General features: G+C 36.5%; 1 protein-coding gene across 3 annotated transcripts in view; it reads left to right on the top strand.

Annotated features, from left to right (window-relative positions):
• MLF1 (myeloid leukemia factor 1) overlaps window positions 1-23,799 on the top strand; it is a 50,665-nt gene that overhangs the window by 20,778 nt on the left and 6,088 nt on the right. For 2 of the 3 annotated variants that reach the window (XR_009222300.1, XM_058556453.1), the window contains exons 2-5: window positions 13,665-13,812; window positions 18,284-18,325; window positions 22,433-22,516; window positions 23,645-23,773. Coding sequence is in view for 2 of the 3 variants with exons in the window: in XM_058556453.1 (XP_058412436.1) it covers window positions 13,665-13,812; window positions 18,284-18,325; window positions 22,433-22,516; window positions 23,645-23,773 (403 nt within the window). In the remaining variant the exon portion in view is untranslated. The remainder of the gene's footprint in view (window positions 1-13,664; window positions 13,813-18,283; window positions 18,326-22,432; window positions 22,517-23,644; window positions 23,774-23,799) is intronic. The other variant, XM_058556454.1, reaches the window with a different exon arrangement.

Raw genomic sequence — 23,799 nt, forward strand, 5'->3', positions numbered from 1 at the left:
CATCTCAGCTCTAAAGACAAACACAGGCTCAGAGTGAAAGGATGGAAGACAATACTCCAAGCTAATGGCAAACAAAAGAAAGCAGGTGTTGCCATACTCATATCAGACAAAGTAGACTTCAAGATAAAACAGGTTAAGAAAGACAAAGAAGGAAAATATATAGTGATAAAAGGGACACTCCACCAAGAAGACATATCACTTATAAATATATATGCACCCAACATAGGAGCACCAATGTACATAAAGCAACTATTAACAAACCTAAAAGGAGACATTAACAACAACACAATAGTAGGGGATTTTAATACCCCACTTACATCAATGGATAGATCATCCAGACAAAAAGTCAATAAAGAAATAGTAGACTTAAATGAAAAACTGGACGAGATGGACCTAGTAGACATATACAGAGCATTCCATCCAAAAACAGCTGACTACACATTCTTCTCAAGCGCGCATGGAACATTCTCTAGGATAGACCATATGTTGGGAAACAAAGCAAGCCTCAATAAATTTAAGAAGATTGAAATCATAACAAGCATCTTTTCAGACCATAATGCTATGAAACTGGAAATGAACCATGAAAAAAAAAACTGGGAAAGTGACAAAAATGTCACTTAAACATCAGATTAAACAACATGCTACTGAACAACCAATGGATCATTGATGAAATTAAAGGAGAAATCAAAAACTATCTGGAAACAAACGAAAATGATAATATGCCATATCAAACCATATGGGATGCAGCAAAACCGGTTCTGAGAGGGAAACTCATAGCGATACAAGCCCACCTTAACAAACAAGAAAAAGCCCAAATAGGCAACCTTAAATTACACCTAACAGAACTAGAAAAAGAAGAACAAACAAAGCCCAAAGTCAGCAGAAGGAGAGAAATAATAAAAATCAGAGCAGAAATAAATGAAATTGAGACCAAAAGAACAGTAGAAAGGATTAATGAAACAGAGTTGGTTCTTTGAGAAGATAAACAAAATCGACAAACCCTTAGCCAGGGTTACCAAGAAAAAAAGAGAAAAGGCTCAAGTAAATAAAATTAGAAATGAAAGAGGAGAAATTACAATGGATACCATGGAAATACAGAGGAAAATAAGAGAATACTATGAGAAATTATATGCCAACAAATTGGACAATCTAGAAGAAATGGATAAATTCTTAGACTCATACAACCTCCCAAAACTGAACCAAGAAGAAATGGAGAATCTGAGTAGACCAATCACAAGTAAAGAGATTGAAATAGTAATCAAAAACCTCCCAAAAATTAAAAGTCCAGGACGAGATGGCTTCTCCGGTGAATTTTACCAAACATTCAAAAAAGATTTAATACCCATCCTTCTCAAACTATTCTAAAGATAAAGGGAAGGAAAACAGCAAAAATAACTATAATCACTGCATTTTAACCACAAACTCACAACACAAAATGTAATAAGCTGTGACAACAATAACTTAGATGGGGAAGAGGAAAGGAATGGAACCTGCTTATACCAAGGAAATAAGAGGCTATCAGAAAATGGACCATCTCATCTACGAGATCTGTTATACAAACCTGACAGTAACCACTAAATGAAAAATCAGAACAGAGTCACAAATGATAAATAATGAGAAACTCATCATAAATAACCACCAAACTGAATTGGCAGTCCAGAATACACGGGAAATATGGAACAACTGGAAAAGAAGTGATAAATGGCAGCATTAAGCCCTCATATATCAATAATCACTCTAAATATAAATGGATTGAATTCTCGGATCAAAAGACACAGAGTGGCAGGATGGATTAAAAAACAAGACTCAACAATATGCTGCCTTCAGGAAACACATCTCAGCTCTAAAGACAAACACAGGCTCAGAGTGAAAGGATGGAAGGTGATACTCCAAGCAAATGGCAAGCAAAAGAAAGCAGGCATAGCCATACTTATGTCAGACAAAGCAGACTTAAAGATAAAAAACATAATGAGAGACAAAGATGGGCATTATATAATAATAAAAGGGACATTCCACCAAGAAGACATAACACTTATTAATGCATATGCACCTAACTCAGAAGCACCAAAGTATATAAAGCAACTGTTAACAGACCTAAAGTGAGAAATTGACAGCAACACAATAACAGTAGGGGACCTCAACACCCCACTTACGTCAGTGGGTGGATCATCCAGACAGAAAGTCAACAAGGAAATAGTAGATTTAAATGAAACACTTGAGCAGATGAACTTAATAGAGATATGTAGAACATTCCATCCAAAAACAGCAGAATACACATTCTTCTCAAGTGCACATGGAATGTTCTCAAAGACCATATGTTGGGAAACAAGGCAAGCCTCAATAAACTTAAGAAGACGGAAATCATATCAAGCATCTTTTCTGACCACAACACTGTGAAACTAGAAGTCAACTACAAGAAAAAAGCTGGAAAAGTCACAAATACCTGGAGACTAAACAACATGCTACTGAACAACCATTGGATCAATGAAGAAATCAAAGGAGAAATCAGAAAATACCAGGAGACAAATGAAAACGAAAACACAACATATCAATTCTTATGGGATGCAGCAAAAGCAGTACTAATGGTATAATTTGTAGCTATGCAGGCCTACCTCAACAAACAACAATCTCAAATAAGTAATCTGAAGCTACACCTAACAGAACTAGAAAAAGAAGAACAAAGCCTAAAATCATTAGAAGGAGGGACATAACAAAAATCGAATTAGAAATAAATGAAATAGAGACTAAAAATCAATAGAAAGGATCAGTGAAACTAAGAGCTGGTTCTTTGAGAAGATACAAAACTTGAGAAACCCTTAGCTGGACTCACTAAGAAAAAAAGAGAGAAGACTCAAATAAATAAAATTGGAACTGAAAGAGGAGACATTACAACAGATACCCCAGAAATATGAAGGATTATAAGAGAATACTATGAAAAGCTGTATGCCAACAAATTGGATAACTTAGAAAAAGAGACAAATTCTTAGAATCATACGACCTCCCAAAACTGAATCAAGAAGAAATAGAGAATCTGAATAGACCAATCACAAGAAATTGAAACAGTAATCATAAATCTCCCAAAAAATAAAAGTCCAGGACCAGATAGTGTCTCTGGTGAATTCTACCAATCATTCAAAGAATATTTCCTACCTATCCTTCTTAAAATACTCCGAAACATTGAAGAAGACAGGATGTTTCCTAGCTCATTCTATGAGGCCAACATCACCCTGATACCAAAACCAGACAAGGACAACAATAAAAAAAGGAAAATTACAGGTCAATATCACTGATGAACATACATACAAAAATCCTCAACAAAATATTAGGAAATTGAATATTACAATACATTAAAAGGATCATACACTACGATCAAGTGAGTTTTAGTCCAGGGATGCAGGGATGGTTCAACATCCGCAAATGAATCAATGTGATCCACCACATTAACAAAATGAGGAATAAAAATCACATGATCATCTCAGTAGATGCAGAGAAAGCATTTGACAAGATACAGCATCCGTTTATGATAAAAACTTTCAATAAAATGGGTATAAAAGGAAAGTATCTCAACATAATAAAGGCCATATATGACAAACTGACAGCCAACATCATACTTAACAGTGAAAAACTGAAAGCCATTTCTCTGAGAACAGGAACAAGACAAGGGTTCCCACTCTTGCCACACTTATTCAACATAGTACTGGAATTTTTGTCCAGACTAATTAGACGAGAAAAAGAAATAAAAGATACCCAAATTGGAAAGGAAGAAGTAAAGCTCTCCCTGTTTGCAGATGACATGATTCTATAGAATCCTAAAGATTCTATAGAAAACCCTAAAGAATCCACCAGAAAACTATTAGAAATAACAACTACAGCATGCAGGGTACAAAATCAACATACAAAAATCAATTGCATTTCTATACACTAATAACAAACTAGCAGAAAGAGAAGTCAAGAATACAATCCCATGTACAAGCACAACAAAAAGAGTAAAATACCTAGGAATAAGTTTAACCGAGGAGGTGAAAGCCCTATATGATGAAAAGTATAAGCCATTATTGAAAGAAATCGAAGAAGACAAAAAGAGATGGAAAGATATTCCATGCTCATGGATTGGAAGAATAAACATAGTTAAAATATCCTTATTACTTAAAGCAATCTACAGATTCAGTGCAATCCCAATTAGAATCCCAATGACATTCTTCATGGAAATAGAACAAAGAATCCTAAAATTTATAGGGAACAAAAAAAGAGACCAAATAGGCAAAACAATCTTGAGAAAAAAGAATAAAGTTAGAGGTATCATAATCCCTGAATTCAAATTATACTACAAAGCTGTAGTAATCAAAACAGCATGGTACTGGCAGAAAAACAGACACACAGATCAATGGAACAGAATTGAGAGCCCAGACATAAAACCACACATCTATGGACAGCTAGTCTTTAATGAAGGAGCCAAGAACATACAATGGAGAAAGGAAAGTCTCTTCAATAAATGGTGGTGGGAAAACTGGACAGCCACATGCAAAAGAATGAAAGTAGACCATTATCTTATACCATACACAAAAATTGTTTGGTCAAATGGATTTGAGACCTGAAACTGTAAAACTCCTAGAAGAAAATATAGGCAGTACACTCTTTGACATCAGTCTTAGCAATATCTTTTTGAATACCATGTCTACTCAGGCAAGGGAAACAGAAAAAATAAATGGGACTACATCAGATTTAAAAGCTTCTGTAAAGCAAAGGAAACCATCAACAAAATGAAAAGACAACCCACCAAATGGGAGAAAATATTTGCAAATCATATATCCAACAAGGGGTAAATTTCCAAAATATGTAAAGAACTGATGCGACTCAACAACAAAAAAATGAACAACTCGATAAAAAAATGGGCAGAGGATAAGAACAGACGTTTTTCCAAAGAAAATACACAGATGGCTAACAGGCACATAAAAAGATATTCAACATCACTAATTATTAGGGAAATGTAAATCAAAACTACAGTATCACCTCACACCCATCAGAATGGCTATAATTAATAAGAAATAAGAAGTGTTGCCATTTTAACCATTTAAGTGTAGAATTCGGTGGCATTAGGTGTATTCACATTGTTGGGCAACCATCACCACCATCCATCTCCAGAACTTTTTCATCTTTCCAAATTGAAACTCTGTACCCATTAAACACTAACTCCTCATCTCCTCTCCCCCAGCCTCTGGCCAAAAAAAGAAAGGAGAGGATGTGGAGAAAAGGGAACTCTCATACACTGCTGGTGGGAATGCAAACTAGTGCAGCCACTATGCAAAACAGTATGGTGATTTCTCAAAAAACTGAAAGTAGAAATAGCATATGATCCAGCTGTTCCAGTACAGGGTATTTATCCAAAGAATATGAAATCAACAATTCAAAAAGATTTATGCACCCCTATGTTCATCGCAGCGTTATTCACAATAGCCAAGATGTGGAAGCAACCCAAGTGCCCATCAATGGATGAATGGATAAAGAAGATATGGTGTGTATATACAATGGAATACTACTCAGCCATAAAAAAGTAAAAAATCGTGCCATTTGCAACAACATAGATGGACCTTGAGGGTATTATGCTAAGTGAAATAAATCAGACAGAGAAAGACAAATACCATTTGATTTCATTTGTGTGGAAGATAAACCCATAGATAAGGAGAACAGATTGGTGGTTACCAGAGGAAAAGGGGGTGGGGGGTGGGTGAAAGGTGTAAAGGGGCACATGTGTATGGTAATAGATAAAAACTACACTTGCTGGTGAACACGATGCAATCCATATAGGAACTGAAATATAATAATCTACACCTGAAATTTACACAGTGCTAAAAGCCAATATGCTTGGCTCAAGAAAATTTAAAAAATAAAAAAATTAATTAAAAAAAAAAGGCCAGGGCCAGCCCTGTGGCTTAGCGGTTAAGTGTGCATGCTCCACTACTGGCGGCCCGGGTTCGGATCCCGGGCGCGCCCTGACGCACCGCTTCTCCGGTCATGCTGAGGCCGCGTCCCACATACAGCAACTTGAAGGATGTGCAACTATGACATACAACTATCTACTGGGGCTTTGGGGGAAAAAAAAAAGGGAGTATTGGCAATAGATGTTAGCTCAGAGCTGGTCTTCCTCAGCAAAAAGAGGAGGATTAGCATGGATGTTAGCTCAGGGTGATCTTCCTCTTTTTGCAGAGGAAATTGGCAGCAAATGTTAGCTCAGGGCCAATCATCCTCACCAAAAAAAAAAAAAATCAAGGATGAAATAGAAGATTTTGAGATAGAAGAAAACTAAGAGAATTTATTATAGGCATACCTGCAGAACAAAAAATGTTAAAGTTCTTTAGTGAAGAGAAATAATATCAGATGGCAACTTGGATATTAAGGAAAGAAGAGTGTTAAAAATGTTAAATATGTGAATAAATGTGAAATAGCTTCAGAGATGTCAGAGGATAGTGCAGTCATTAAAAAAAAAAAAATAACCAGAGATACCAGAAATTAAAATTTTTATCTTTAAGAAAAAAAAAAAGCTGAGTTAAGCAGAATGTTCACAACCAAAGACTGAATTAGTAACCTGAGAAAATGAGCCAAATTTCTTCCAACATGCAGCACAAAATTACCAAGGGTTAAAAATTCTACAAAGGAGGAATAGATAGAAGAGAATGGCAAAAACCCATAGAAATAATTTAAGAACAATTTCTAGAACCAATGAAAGGCTGAAATCCTTAGAACCCAGATTGAAAAGGGAAATTTGAGGGTGACAGGATAACTTTTTAAGAATTCTACAATTGGACCCATGATAATGTAATTTCTTTACATTAAAAAATGTATAAAGAAAAGAATATGTAGCTTCTGGAGAGTATAGATTCCTTAGGAAGAATGAGAACCAGATTGTCATCAGACTTAAACAGTAAGGAAGATAGTGAAGCAATATCCTCAAAATACTGAGGGGAAATGATGTAGATTTCTGTGCCCAGGTAAGTCATTGTTTCAGTATGAGTGTAAAATGAAGTAATTAGACATAAGAGTACTCAGAGTTTACTGTGCTCAAATTACTAGATGTTAGAATCCAGGAAGGAAATAAGTAAGATAAGTACGATCTTTGGTAAGTAAGATACAAGAAGCAGTGGTAATTCAGAAGAAACCAACCTCAAGTTTTCTTGATGGAGGGAGATTGAACTAGAGACTTGCCATCTCCTTTCTTCTTCTCACCGAAACAGTTCACCCTTTTCCTCTCTTGGAGCCAGCACAGGACAGATAAAAATCCAACTAACATCCAGCCCATTCCTGAAGTTGTGAACTTGGATAACTTGGAGAATAATGGCTGTGTCTTTTAATAAACATAGAGACAGAGAGAGGAAAAGCTGGCTAAGGAAAAGAACAGTGTTAGAAATGTTAAGATAGAAATATGCGAGTATTCAATAATTGCCTTGTCATTATTTGTAATTTCTACTCTGAGTACTTTAGAAAGTAGTATAACTTGCTGGCCAGTAGGAAGTTGAAAATCGGCTTTAGCCCTCCAAGGGTCAGGGCTCTGTCCCCACTGCCTGGCACAGTGCCTTTTACATAGGTATTATCAAATATTTGTTAAGTAAATGGAGATCATTTGCATCAAAACAAGCAGAAATGGAACTAGAAGTCCCTGATAAAATGGTTAAGAGGATAAATTAGTGTTTATTCATGTGAGGTCCTTGGAATAGCTGTGTTAGGATTACTTGAAATGCTTGCTGAAATGCAGATTACTGGGCCATGCTCCCAATACACTGAATCAAAAATCCCTGGGTGTATGTCTCAGGAATCTGCATTTTAATAAGTACCTCAAGTGATTTTTAAGCATGTTCAAGTTAAAAAAATTTGTTAAAAAAATAATGTGATTTTAGGAATATATCTGTGGTAGGCAGAATAAAGCTCCCCCTAAAGACGTCCGTGTCCTAATCTCTAGGACCTGTGAAATATGTTATTTTACATAGCAAAGGGGAATCAAGGTTACAGATGGAATTAAGGTTGTTAATCAGCTAACCTTAAAATAGGAGGTTAACCTGGATTATCCAAGTGGGCTCAATTTAGCCATGAGGGTCCTTTAAATATGGAAGAGTCAGAGAGAAATTTGAAGATACTCTGCTGCTGGCTTTGAAAATGGAGAAAAGGGCCACATGCCAAGGAACATGGGCAGTCTCCAGAAGTGGAAAAGGCAAAGAAACAGATTTTTCCTCTCCAGGCTTCAGAAGAAACACAGCCCTACCAGCACCTTGATTCTAGCCCAGTCATACCCATTCTGGGCTTCTGATTTCAACTGTAAGAAAATAAAGGTGTTGGGCCAGCCCCGTAGCTTGGTGGTTAAGTGCATGCGCTCCGCTGCTGGTGGCCTGGGTTCGGATCCCGGGCGCGCACCGACACACTGCTTCTCTGGCCATGCTGAGGCTGCGTCCCACATACAGCAACTGGAGAGATGTGCATCTATGACATGCAACTATCTGCTGGGGCTTTGGGGAGAAAAAAGGGAGGAGGATTGGCAATAGATGTTAGCTCAGAGCTGGTCTTCCTCAGCAAAAAGAGGAGGATTAGCATGGATGTTAGCTCAGGGCTGATCTTCCTCACAAAAACAAAATAAAGATGTTAAGTCATTAAATTTGTGGTAATTTGTTACAGAAGCAATAGTAAACTAATACAATATCCAGTTTTATAATCTTAATTTTAAAACATACAAGTCTCACTTCTCTGTCAGACTGTAAATTCCTCCAGACCAGTAATCAACCTCTGAGCTTGACACACAGTATACATAATATTTATTGAATTTGAACCATCTTTATATCAGATGGTCTCCCTACCATTTCTTGGGAGAGTCACTTACCATTCTTAAAGTCTCCACCCACCTGGGTACATGCTACATAGAGAAGCATCTCCACTTCAATCAATATCTGCAGTTCTGAACTTCTTCCTTGGTGACTTTTGTTGGGGAGGGGAGTGCTCATTTAAACCAGGGTTGGCTTTCCCTGGCCCAGATGTTTTAATACATGAGATTTGTGCCTCCTGATCAACACTTCCATGGTCTTCTTATGCCTCAATTTCAACTGCTCTAGAGTAGGACCTGTCTGTCTGAGAAACTCCACCTTCAATTGAGGTTTTTTTAATGCCATAGAAGCTGATATTGTAATTCATACCATCCCAAACATAGTCTCAAACTTTGATGAAAATCTGTAAAACGTTTTCTCATGATGCAGAAACAGATCTACAAACTACTTATTTTTATAAGTTTGCATTCATTTCCTTCCCAGTCTTTAGATGAAACCAACAAAATTGAAGACTTAGAATGAGGGCAGTCTTAAATGTGTTATGCACTGCTTTTTGGGATGTAACATGTATTAGTTATCTATTGCTGCTGTAACTTAGCAGCTTAAAACAACAAACATTTATTATGTCATAATTTCTGTTGGTTAGGAATCCAAGAGCAGCTTAGCTGGGTGGTTCTGACTCAGAGCCTCTTAGGAGGCTGTAATCAAGGTGTCAGTCAAGGCTGCAGTCATCTATAGGCTCAATTGATGGAGAATATGCTTTCAAGTTCTTTCATATGGCTAGTGGCTGGTCTCAAAAATCTGCTTCTGAGCTCACTCACATGGGCCACTCTATGGGGCTGCCTCATAGCATGGCAGCTACTAAGAGAACACCCAAGCAGAAGCCACAGTCTTTTTAAAGACCTAATTTTGAAAGTGACATGCCATCACTTCCGTTGTATCCTGTTAGGAGCAAGTCAAAAGTCCAGCCCATCCTCAAGGAGAGGGGATCACATGAGGGCATGAATAGCAGGGGTGGGGATCATTGGGGGCCATCTTAGAAGCTGCCTCTACCACACATATAAATTACTGAGTTCAGTGGTTTACCAGACTAGATAATCAAGTTTATAATATTCCTAGCTGAAATTGAGTTCGGTAATATTAGAACATTTTGTAAAACTACAAATAAATTTCTCATATTAGAAAATATAAAGTAAAAATGGAAACCTTTTAACTTTCAGACAGGGAATTCAGAAGGTATATTAGAATAATCAACACAATTTACTCTTTTACAATACTCCCCTCACATTGTCCACTTCTAACTCCCTATTCCAATTCTTCCCTTCACTTTTTAAATTCCACTTATTCTTCATCTTCTAAAAATAATCTAAAGCAGTTTATAGAGGTATGTAATTTGTTATAAGAATTGGAATTAGTTAAACAAAGATGAAAGGAAAGACAGAGATAGAAAACTAAGTCAGAAATAAAACTACTCCACAAAGGTCATAGTCTGGTGAAAACTGAAGACTTAGCAAAGATTCATAGCTATGTAGCTGAATAAGTTGATGTTAAGAAAATGAAAAGGCAAGTCCAAGACGGGGAAAAATGCTTACAAGATATATATCTGATAAAAGTCTTATGTCTAGAATATATAAAGAACTCTTACAACTCCATAAAAATAAGACAAACAACCAGGTTTTTTTAAATGAGGAAAAAATTTGAGCAGACGTTTTTATCAAAGATATATAAATGACAAATAATACAAAATAAAACCCCAATGAGATATTATTACACCACCACTCAAATGGCTAAAATTAAAAAGACTGACAATACCAAGTGTCAGCAAGAGTGTAGCACAACTAGAACTCTCAGTTCACTTTTTTTTTTTTTTTTTTTTGTGAGGAGATCAGCCCTGTGCTAACATCCGCCAATCCTCCTCTTTTTTTGCTGAGGAAGACGGCCCTGGGCTAACATCTGTGCCCATCTTCCTCCACTTTATATGGGACGCCGCCACAGCATGGCCTGCCAAGCAGTGCGTCAGTGCGCGCCCGGGATCCGAACCAGCGAACCCCGGGCCGCCGCAGCGGAGCGCGCGCACTTAACCGCTTGCGCCACCGGGCCGGCCCCTCACTTTTTTTTTTTTAATAATTTTATTTATTTATTTATTTTCCCCCAAAGCCCCAGTAGATAGTTGTATGTCATAGCTGCACATCCTTCTAGCTGCTGTACGTGGGACGTGGCCTCAGCATGGCCGGAGAAGCAGTGCATTGGTGCGCGCCCGGGATCCGAACCCGGGCCGCCAGCAACGGAGCGCATGCACCCAACTGCTAAGCCACGGGGTCAGCCCCTCTCAGTTCACGTTTTTAATAAAGTTAAACTCACTCTTACCATACAGCCCAGCAGTCCTACTCCTAGGTGTTTTTCTCGAGAGAAGTGAAAGCATGTATGCACAAAGACCAGCTTATATGAGTGTTCATAGAAGCTTTATTCATAATAGCCAAAAACTAGAATCAGTTTTGTGATTATATTGTGATATAATCACATAACATACAATGGACCTAGCAATAAAACTGAATGAGCTACTGATAAATGGAACAACATGGATGAATCACAGAAGCATTATGCTAAGTGAAAGAAACTACACACAAAAGACAACATAATGTATGATTCTATTATATGAAATTCTGAAAAAGGCAAAACTATAGTGACCAAAAGCCTATCAGCTTATGGTCACTAGGGTTAGAGGGAGATAATTATATGCAAACGGGCAAGAGGGAACTTTTGGGGGTGATGGGGCTTTCTACATCTTGATTGTGGTGGTGGTTGTGACTGTATACATTTTTCAAAGTTCATCAAGTTGTACAATTAAAATGTATAAATTTTGTTTATGTAAATTATACCTAACCAAAGCTAAATTAAAACAAAAAACCTCTTTAACTATGCAAACACAAATCCAGTTAAGAGGTTTGCTAACCAATTGCACTTGAAGCTTTTTTTTTTTTAACTTCCAACGTGATACATGAATAAATCTGAGCTCCCTTGGGATAGGTTTGTGTATAGAAATACTGCAGAATTCAAAGGAAAAGCTCTTTCTGCTTGGAATTACTGAAAGAAGACTGAATTTTTTAGTGGTTTTGTGATTATATCATGATATAGTGTTGACATGATGACATTAGAAGATTGGAATTTAGAATTAGAAGTGGGAAGGGCAGCATAAGGAGGATGAAACTCAGCTGGGGAAGTCTGAAGGGAGGGCAGACCATTAGGCGGCTCCAGTGGACTACAGGAAAGAATAAGATGGCCTTGGTAAAGTGAGCTCCAGTGGGGATGTGCCTTAAGTTCTGGAATGAGCAGTAAGGAATTGACCAGTGGGTCAATGACTTTCCAACTGAAATGAAGTTGAGAAACCACTGCGATAAGGCAGTAAAAGTCATACATTCTTGAATGGGACTTGGGGTGAATGGATTACATCAGATTAAGAACATCAATATTTATACAGCACATAGAATAGGGCCTGGGGCATGATTATTGCTATCTGTGTTTTTAAATAAAATACATCTCTTTTTTTTCCATGAGAGGTATTTAATAATAGAATAATAGGGAGTAGCATTCATAACATGAGTTAAGAAGAGATAAGGGAAATTAGCATTTAACATATTATATGGGCCAGATACTATATGCTTTGTGCTTTCAGATTATCTGATTTAATCTTAACAACAAAGATATGTGATATTATCCTCATTTTATAGCTATGGAAATTTAGGCTCACAAAGAGGCTTGGGTTCTAATTAATTCAGGTACCACAGACACACAAGGGGCAGTGTTCCTCAAAGGTTGGTGAGAGACTGCTTGAGTTAAAATCACCGGGGATGCATGTCCACAAACCACACCCAGAGCTAGTGAATTCCATTGGGAGGTTGGAGGGACAAGAATCTGCATTTCTAACCTGCTCTCTAGTTGATTGGTAATTTCAAAAAAAGTTTGAAAGCCAGCCCTGATGGCCTAGCGGTTCAAGTTCAGCACTCACTGCTTTGGCAGCCCAAGTTCACTTCCCGGTCGTGGAAGCACTGTCAGTTGCCATGCTGTGGTGGCAGCTCACATAGAAGAACTAAAATGACTTACAACTAGGATATACAACCATGTACTGGCACTTTGGGGAGGGAAAAAAGAGGAAGATTGGCAACAGATGTTAGCTCAGGGTGAATCTTGCCCTGGAAAAAAAAAGTTTGAGAACCACTATCTTAAGACTTAGAAGATATTTTTACTATGTGGTGATTCTAGTATTTAGAGTTCTTAGAAACGAAAGTTAGCCTCATAGAGGTGATCTGTAGCTTTGTCTTTGTCTATTAAAATAGTGTTATATCTTTACAGTGTTCGTAACATAGCTTTAGTTCTCAGTGCTCATATTTCATAAATAAGAGTCAAAAAATAAACAAGCCAGCATTCATATTAGTCCTCACTAGAATTTATATCGTTGACTGCCCAAAGTGGCCTCTACCTGGTAGCAGGTAGCAAAGTCCTTTTTTGCCGTTTCCTTTAGTGCTGGCTTAAGCTACCTGAGATGTTGTACTTTGTGTTTATTATTTTTATACAGTAAGGGATAAATAAAGGTGTGTTTTTATTATACATAAGTGAATTATAGTGGTTAACAAATAGAATAGTTTTTGTATTCATGAATAGTGGATTTTTATGAAGTAATTCTATTGTCAATAAATTATATTCATGAATAGTGTGTCTTTATGAGATAATTCTGTTCTCCTAAACTCTTCTTTTGTTTCTTTAACAAGCATATTAGCCAAAAATAATTCTTTGTAATATTTAGCTGCCTACTTATGATTTAAATTTCAACATTTACTCTTACATGATTATATGTATTTTCAACAGTGATTCTTTTATGGCACACCGAGAAAGTATGCGACAGATAATGAGAAGTTTTTCTGAGCCTTTTGGAAGAGACTTGCTCAGCATCTCTGATGGTAGAGGAAGAGCTCATAATCATATGGGACATGATGATGGTGAAAATTCCTTGACTGTAAGTTCTTCATTTTAAAGTTAGTGAGAAGGTCCTGTGGGAATTTGAAGAAAAGTCTTACAGAGGAATATATCTATGATGATAGGATATGACTAATACTTATGTTAAGAAATAACTATTATGTAAAAGGGAGGGACCTTTTGAAAAGCTGAATACTTGAACAGTGAATTGTTAGCTGTATAGAATTCCACTGTGCTGCCAAAACCTTTAGGACCATAGGATTATATATTATAAGCCAAACTTAAAGCATTATTTTTCATATGTATATATGGTTTGTTCACCAGAGAATTTCCTCCCACGTCTTAATTAGAACAGGCAAGGAAATATCCTTCCTGTTCCATAAAAGACGATTTTTCCCCACTTTAAAATGGTAGCCAAAGCTATAGTATAATGCTTTATCTCCATTGAACCAGGAAAAACCAGTCTTCTGCATGGCTACCTTGGACGTTCAAAACTTAGGTAAACTTTTAACTGTATTCAAAAGCCATGCAAAACTGCAGTATATTTTCATAAGTCTTGTCTGAGAGCAAAGCTAGAAGGACACAAACATACTCGACTCAAAAAAAAAACCCCCGGATATTTATATATCTTAACTATTTTATTTTATTTCTGTTGTTTTTTCGGCCTCAGGAATGGCAGTTCTAGAATAACAAATCCACAGGAGTTTCTATAAAGATGAATCTCTGCAATTGAAACGTAGATATTTGGAACTCATAAACATTGAATTGGTCAATTGGGAAACTTCCAGAAAAACATTTTTATATTTTTTGTTTGCAATAATCTTAAATAGAGCAAAATATTTCAAATATTCCTAAGAAGTTTGATGGATAAAATTACATTTGCCATTTAAATGAAAGTAATCTTCACATTCTTTTCCATATACATATTATTCCTATATATATATTATTCACATTCCAATTAGTTTTCTTTTAATTTTTGAATAGTCGTATCATAATATATATATTTTTTACTTGTAGGGCTATCAATTTCCATAAAAGTCTAAAATTAAGATCAGAGGAAAAAATTATCAAAGAGGGCAGAAAAATCAAATATGGCATTCTAAAATTTTATCTTTTCACATGAGCATTGAAATATTTTGTATGTCTGCTGTAACCATAGCAGGGAAAGAGTAGGGCTATATATAGTGCTTGGTATTTATGTGCATAAATGAGCTGCTTGTAGCTTTTGTGGAAGAAGCAAGAAGTGGCGATTTTATTTCCTTGTAAGCATAGACAGGAGATCTGTTTATAATTCAGCTGTAAAATTCCTATTGAAGATGCCTGTACGCATCAGCTGTAACTCGACTGGTCATTCATTGGAAGTAGAAGTAAATGTTTCCGTCTTGGCACTTGTGCTTTACACACCTGGATGTTTAATGAGCTGGAATGAGAAATATATAACCAAATAAAGAGAGAAATTCCTGTGCAACTGTGGTTTGTAAGATTCATAATTTAGAACTATTTGCATTTTAGCTCATCTCATATTGTATTTACCTTGCCAACGTGGCTTTAACTCAAGTTTTGGGGAACAACAACAAAAAAAACCAAACAGCTGAAGTAATACGGTTGCATAAATGTGGTGACTGAATAAGGAAAGTCAAGTAGGAAAACAATTCTGAATACAAAGGAAGGCCACGACCAACATTTGAATGAAAAACTAAAATAGTTGCTACCTTGTCCAGTTTATGGTGGCATAAATTAACTTTTGTCTAAAATTATGAATCATTAGCGTAGGCTAAAGTCTGTAGCTAGCATTATCCAATGGAACTTTCTGGATGATGGAAATGTTCTGAATCTGCCCTGTCCAATAAGGCAGCCAAGAGCCACATATGGCTATTGAGAACTTGAAATGTGCCTAGTGCTACTAAGGAACTAAATTTTTAATTTAATTTTAATTATTTCAAATTTAATTTTAAATAGCCACATGTGGCTAGTGGCTACCTTAATGGAGGGCATGACGATAGACATTCATATGGACTCCAAAGCATTTAGCTTTTTTTAACCAGTGCTGAGTAAGGAGCACTAATCACCTATATGTGAACCTATCATCTTATTTCTCGTTCAATAATCATCTCTTTAAACATTTTCCCAAGAAAAACTGCAGTACTTATCTACCTATTAAGTTAAAATAGTGGTAATTTTTACTATATCAGATTTAGAGCAACCCATTTCATAAAACCTTGAGTTTCATAGCTCTTTAAATAATAAATACTGCTAGGTAGTTTACTTGCCTCTCACATCTACAATCAATTAGTATACATTTTTCTTTAATTACATTATATTGTGGCAACTATCTTTGAAAGCTAACACCAATGTATTTTTTTTTGTTCAAACTATGAAAACTCTTTGCCAATAAATTCAATTCAATTCAATTCAAATTAAAATATAGAAATTTTGTCCAATTATAACAGGTTTTCAAAAGAACATTTAGCCTCTCTTTTAGCCAAAACTCACCTTTTTTTCTGTACATTTATAATTTATACTGGTGAGGTATGGCTCTCCTTTTTTCCCCTAGGATGTGATATATTTGACATGTTTATGTCTAAGTATGAAAGACTTATGTGATAGCAAAAATAAATTAATTAAAAGAAAACAAAACAAACAGCAGTAGCAACAAAAGACCTCTATCCCAATCTGACTTTTTGTAAGTCGGTGTTTTATAACTAGATGTGGAGGTAGGAATAAAAATTAGAAGTTGACTGCAGAAGATGGAAAAGACCACTGCTAAGTTTGAAAAGAGGGCAGCCAAGAAAACAGTAGGCTTTTTGAGCATGCTAGCTGTCCTAGTCTATTTGAACTTTTAATAAAAATTTATACAAAACTTTTCTTTTTATGAGGTAATACATTTTAAAATGAGTGTTGTAATTAAGCAATGAGCCATTATGCTGATGGTTTTAAGCACAGTGGATGAAAACCTATATTTCGTATAGATACTTTGATTATTTTTTGCTTTATATTTGGCTCATTCTTGACATTTGTCATCTTTATCAGCCATATTATGAGGGAAAACAGACTCCTGCTACATGTAGGCGAAGCATCAACTATGCTATTTTCTTATGTTTGTTTTATTAGCATTTTCTCCAGTTCATGATTTCTTTATGTGGATATTTTTAAGCTGGTTATTCATTTGGGGAGGATTAGTTTTGTTTAAAACTAGATAATTTAATCTGTAAATTTATTTAACTAGACAATTTATAATTCAAGATAAGACATGTGGCCATATGACATTTAGGTTGAGTGACGGTGCCAGAGTCAATCTGAAATCTGTTTTTCCTTTCAGTAAAAAGATATAGAGGAATTTTTTTGGTGCATCCAATACACTTTGGATATTACTGTTCTAGATATATAGTATAAGTATATATCATCTGGCATAATTTATTATAAAATTTAATATAAACACAGTTTTCTCTATTTTTCAACATAACTTATACAGGGAGAAAATTATCAATCACTGAATGACAGTAAAACTTACCCAGAAATTCAAGATTTATTTTCAATATTTGAAACTTCCAAGTAATGAAAGTTTTTAATTTGTATATATGTGTCTAAAGATTTATTTTTATTCATCTCTACCTATTGAGGAATACAATTTCTGAATTACTAATTTTGATTATTTCATTATACTTATTCTTTTGCCTATCAAAGACTCTATTTCTGAATCTATGTGTGTGATCCCTTCTGAAGTCTATGTTGCTTATTCCATAAATTAGTTCTTAGGAGGGATTCATTAAATTTTTTGTGCAATATCTCTACTAATCTTTTTTTTTTTAAAAAGATTATGCTAACATCTGTTGCCAATCTTCCTCTTTTTTCTTTTTTCTCCCCAAAGCCCCAGTACATAGCTGTGTAGCGTAGTTGTAGAGTTGTAGCTCTTCTATATGGGACGCCGCCTCAGCACGGCTTGATGAGCAGTGAGTAAGTCCGTGCCCAGGATTCGAACCGGCAAACCCCAGGCCGCGGAAGCAGAACATGCGAACTTAACTGCTACACCACTGGGCCGGCCCCTCTACTAATCTTTTGAAGTGTTGTTAATGTAATTTTTATTTTTACTCGGTTACAGGCAAGATTAACTGATCTTTTAAAAATACGGAATAGTTGAGCAAAAGAAAGATGATGTAATCTTAATCATTGTACCTTATGTTTTAATTAATTTTGGTGTGAATTTGCATTTCCTTTGAGAAATATTTGTCTTAATCCATAGCAAATACTTTTTCTTTCAGCTGCCTTTAATAAATACTCAAGTAGTCATATTTAAAAGTGATGTATGGCCTCCCTATTTGCCTTCTGTCAGGCTCTACAATGAATTATAAGCAGATAATTTAAAAAATATATGTTGAGTTCTTCTGGATGAAAAGTTTCGGTAATTTTGTTAGCTCTGAACTATGTGATTATGCAGTGCATTTCTTTCTCTTTCAGGGATTATCATATAATAAATATCATAACCAAAGTTAATTGGATATTTTTTTTTCTAGGCAATGAGTTCTCTTGCGCCTTTTGGCAGTTTTGGTGGTATGGTTCGTATCATGAGACACAAACCATTTTAGCACTATTTTCTGACAAATATTTATTTTTAATTAACTCAAAGAAACTGAGTTGGCATGCAGTCTCACTTTCATAATGGCTTTTTAGTATTTGAACTGAAAACCATTTTTATGTATGAAATTTATCTTAGACTGTTAGGCGTGTGTTTTCTGAAGTAAGTCATATCAACATATATAAAATCAGTCTTGAAAAAAAAAGTACATTTTAATAGATGAATATTCAGTTGATTTACAAAAAAGATCCCCATAGTTGTGTTTGAAAAGTGGAGACGTTGTTATGATGACGTTCCAAAAAGGTGTAAAAGCACCAAACTGTAGACAGACAAAGCATATGGAAAGGCTCAGATTGGCTGCCTTCCCCAGGACTCGATTGCCAGGTTGTTCATGTTGCTTTTCCTTTCCCACATCCAGGTACGGCTACTCTGCAACCAGCTTTTCTCCCACCCCTGTTTCTTTGGGCTTTAGTGCTGTTTTCTGTGATGCTAGTTTCTAATACACTTAAAGGCCATCTGAGGAGTAGCAGAGAATAGCATGACTTTGGAACATTTCCTGTGGATGCATCTACACTCTCATCAAAAAGTTTCTTTTTATCTTCTTGTGCTAGACTTCAACCATTTGTCTCCCTGAAGTTTGACATATAACATTTGTCCTACCTGACCAGAGTTTTTAGAGGGACAAATGACAAAGAAAAAAAGCAGTTATAGCACAGAGTTATCAGTAAAATGCCCAGAAAGTTCAGCATGCTGTGGGAGCGCAGATAGAAAAAAACATGTAACCTAGACCTTTGGAATGGTGGGGTGGAGGTCAACCAGAGAAGACTTCCTGAACCTTGTGGATTAATGGGAGTTAGCCAGGAAATGCATGGAGGGGAAAAGAAGAGTGCTCAACACAGAGGAAACAGCATGTGTAAAGACCCAGGGGTGAGGGAACTCAAAGATGTTTAGGGTCACTTGCCCTAGAGTATGAGTTGTAGAGTAGATATGGAGAGGTAACCAGGGACTTCTTTCGGCCCTGGTAAGGACTGTGGACATTATCTTAAGAGTAGGGGAAGCAGTTGATGAATTTTCATAATTCATCATTATTAATTATCATCATTTCATTAATTATAAATTTTCAAAGTTATAATAGAATCAGATTATCATTTTTGAAAGATCATTGTGCGTGCAGGGGAGAGAAAGATTAGACGGGACCACAGTGGAGGCAGGGAGGCCGGGGGTTATTAAAGCATTCTGGGAAGTATTAGTGATAGCTTCTACTTAGGTAATGGCTGTGGAAATAAAGAGAAATAATCTCATTTGAGAGAGACTTAAAGAGGTGAATGGATAGAGCTTGGTGATTGATGGTGCTGAAGGAGCAGTAGAGCAGGAGAAGGAAAGTATTATGCCTATATTTCTGGCAAGAGGAATTAGGTGGATGTGAATACCATGGAGCTAAGGAATAGAGCATTGATTCAGTGCAAATATGAGGGCAGGGTGGTCAAAAGGACCATTTCAGTTTTAGGTGTTTTGCATTTGAGGTGTCTGTGTGCTGTCCAGGTGGATTTATCTGGTAAACAGTTGGATATATGGGTTTGAGCTGAGCTACAGATAATTTGTCCATTCATTCGGCAAATATTTATTGAGCCGTCCTGTGTGCCGGAATTATTGTATAAATATTGGGAATATAGTAGTGAATAAGACAGAGAAGATAGCCCTGCTTTCAAAGATTATTTTTATAGAGTGGGAGAACACACACTAAACAACAAAATAATTTTCAGATAGTCACTGTACTCTGAAGGAGATGAAGCAGGGTAGTGATACAGTGACAGGTGGGAGGTGAAGCAGAGATTCGTTTAGGCAGGTGGCCAGAGGAGGCCTTTCTAAGGATGTGATAATTGAATGATGAGAAGAAATTAACTATGCTGAGAGTCAGGAGAAAACATTCTAGGCAGAGAGAAGAGCATGTGTACAAAGTTCCTGAAGGCCTTATGAGCCTACTGGAATCTCATCTCTAATTTGTACCCCACCTTTTGTCACTCCAAGGTGTTGGGCCACCCCAGAGCAAGTACAGATGCATCTTTTGATGGTGATTTGGTAGTGAATTGAGAAGAGGGCAGAGTATACCCAAACATCTGATCTTTTCCCTCTCCTCCTCCTCTTCTTCTCCTTCCTTGGACTAGCCCTTCCATCTCTCATGAATTGTGTCTCTTATACAGCCCTGATTGTCAACCTAGTGTTGAAGCAAAATATTTAGAATATTTTCTAAATTGTGTTGAACCTCTAAAATGCAGATTAATTCTACTTCAGTCCTTTGTGTACCCAAGGATGTATCAGTATTTCCTAACTGTGCCTTTGTTCTTCCCTGCTATGTTAAGTGCAGGTCCTAAATTTGGTTTTCCCATCTATTTCCCATCGTTACTGGCAATAAAAACCCAATAGAAGGTAGAAAGACAAACAGGCCTTTGATAATTCTTTATTGAGTCCCACTAGCACGCCGCAGAATCTCCAGAAGGGCTGAAATACTGACATTGAACCACAGTGCCTTTCAGGATTCAAAAGACTCCTCCTGCTGGAGTGGAGGAGTTCCTTGAACCAAACACTCCCTCTGTTTTATAATAGTAGAGGATGCATTGGGTGACACACTAGAATGTGTGCCTCACTTTTTATTTTCTGGTGAGTGTTCCAGTGATAAAACCTAAAATCAATAGCAGATTTTTCTAGAGCAGGATTTCTCAGCCTCAACACTACTGACACTTTTGATCAGACAGTTTTTGTTCTGGAAGGCTGTCCTATGCATTGTAGGATGTTTAGCCGTAATCCCTGGCCTCTACTCAGTAGATGCCAGTCATACACCCTCCTCAGTTGTGACAAACAGAACTGAGCATAATTATTGCCAGATGTCCCCTGGGAGTCAAAATTGCTCTTGGTTGAGAAACCACCGTTCTAGAGGAATTCTTTTTTTTTTTTTTTTTAAAGATTTTCAGAGTTTATTTGAGGAAAAATCTATTCCAATCAGGCAGTGCCAAACCAGAAGTGGTTAGAAGTGCTCCACTGACAGGAGCTGGGGGGAGACTCTTATACAGGAAAGGCGGAAGCAAAGTAAGGAAAGGATTGATTGGCTATAGCTTCAAGCCTATGTGGCTGCTTGTCATTGATTGTCCTTAGGTGTCGATGTCATAACCTTGAGGTGTTCACAGGCTTGGATTTTGGTTTGCTTCTGTAGGCCGCTTTTTTTTTTTTTTAATTTTTATTTTTTTCCCCCAAAGCCCCAGTAGATAGTTGTATGTCATAGCTGCACAGCCTTCTAGTTGCTGTATGTGGGATGCGGGCTCAGCATGGCCAGAGAAGCCGCGCGTTCGTGCGCTCCCGGGATCCGAACCCAGGCCACCAGCAGCGGAGCGCGCACACTTAACCGCTAAGCCACAGGGCCGGCCCTCTAGAGGAATTCTTAACTGTTCTTCTAAAGGAGCATAGCTCATGCTTCAAGGATATGCCCTACTAAGCCTTACGTGGTAGGCAGCAAATTGAAGGCCTTTTAGATAGAGTTGACTTCTATCACTTGGACTCTACTGTGATGAAAAGGAGGGCTGGCTACTCCAGAAGCAGCTTCTATCAGCCATGTGGTACTGGTGGAGGTGACGCTGGTATCTTATACCCAAGTTTTATTTATTTGCATAGAGGGATATTGAAAGGGAATAAGGAAAAATGTGTACTATTCTATGTTAGAGCTGTCCCAGCCCAGAATACACCACCCAGTATTTAAATATTAACCAAATTATGTTTTGAGAAAGTTGACAAACGACATATATGTGTGTTTATATGTTCATGCATGTATGTATGTATGTATATATACACATGTATGTGTGCATGTATTTATAGTGTTACATTTCTATGTTGGCTGTTTGGGACTTTGTCTGTGCTTCAGATTTTCTTTAACCAATCACTTTCATTATATAAGTCCTTAAATTATCTTCGCCTGGTTGATTACTGCATGAAATCCTACTGCACAAATTGGGAAAAAATTTTTCCAGTTTTCAGAAAGTTGATTTGCTTCTTTTGTGTTGTACTTATAGTTAATAACACACTTCCTAATATCCTGTAGCATACAGATGTCAGCCCTTTTCAGGGAATGGACCGAATGATGTTAAATATGCAAAACAGTATGCAAGAATTACAAAGAAACTTTGTAAGTACTAAAAAAAATGATGAGCAAAACATTGTTTTCAGTTATTGGTACCTTACAGTGACTTTCAAACTTTTTTTTAACCATGATCCACAGTGGTTGAAAAATATATCTTACATCATGACTCAGTACAAAATAGTTGTGTACTTGATAAATATACCCGAAACAAAAGTTTCATGAGAAAATGATCATACTCTTTACAACGTGTGCTGATATTTTCTGTTTTCACATTTTGAAAATCCTGGTCACAGCCCACCAAATTGATTTCACAACCTACAAGTTTGAAAAATAGCTTTAATTTCAAAATAAAAAAAAAACCTCAAAAACATTTGTTCTGCTGAAGGTCACTGTTGTAAATGAACATTTTATATGAATTTAGATATTTTTATTATTTATAATCTGTCTAATTAAAAGGATTTGTAGCATCTAAGAAATTAAGTTTTAGTGTTTAAAAAAAAATTCTGAAAATAGAAATTTCAAGAATGATGTTTAGTTACTGGAAATAGAAATTTCAAGAATGATGTTTATTTACTGGAATAGATCCATACAGTTCAAATACTTATAAACAAGTACTAATACTCTTACTTTTCTACTCGTAATATTAACATTATAACAATAAGTTGATTTTATATGAAGACGACCCACATCATTTTAGTCATCCCGTTTGGAATCTGAGGATCATTTCAGAATGTCCAAATCTAGAGCATTATTAATGATTTTAGTAATGTGGCAATCTGGTATCCACAGGAGGTATTAACACTTCTGGTGTGTGGCTAATTGGCTCAGTGTTGACAAAATTGCCCACAAGGGTCAACTGCTGACTGTAAAAGTATCAAAGGCTTCAGGACACAGCATCTGTATTTAAATCTAAGCCACAAGTCTTTGATCCCAAAGACTTAAGATCTCTAAGTGAATCACTTGTTATTACTCCTCACAAGGAGAGTGGGAATTGGTACCTAAAATGGAAGGAGGTTAGGAGCTTCCTGGGAGTGCCATTTGGATACACTATACTGATAGTTTAGTATCCTTGGTAGAACTTCCAGCTGGTGTTGTTATTTATTTGAATCCTCTGACGTTAATTCTTCATATTTGACTAAGTTCTCTGCGTTTACAATTTATATTTACCTCTAGGGTCACCTTTCAGTGGATCCAAATGGACATTCGTTTAGTTCTTCTTCAGTTATGACTTATTCCAAAGTAGGAGATGAACCAGCAAAGGTTTTCCAGGCCTCAACTCAAACTCGTAGGGCTCCAGGAGGAGTAAGTATTTTCTAAGCATTCTTGGA

The sequence above is a fragment of the Diceros bicornis genome, chromosome 15 (genome assembly GCF_020826845.1).
Source record: "Diceros bicornis minor isolate mBicDic1 chromosome 15, mDicBic1.mat.cur, whole genome shotgun sequence".
NCBI classification, from domain to species: Eukaryota; Metazoa; Chordata; class Mammalia; order Perissodactyla; family Rhinocerotidae; genus Diceros; species Diceros bicornis.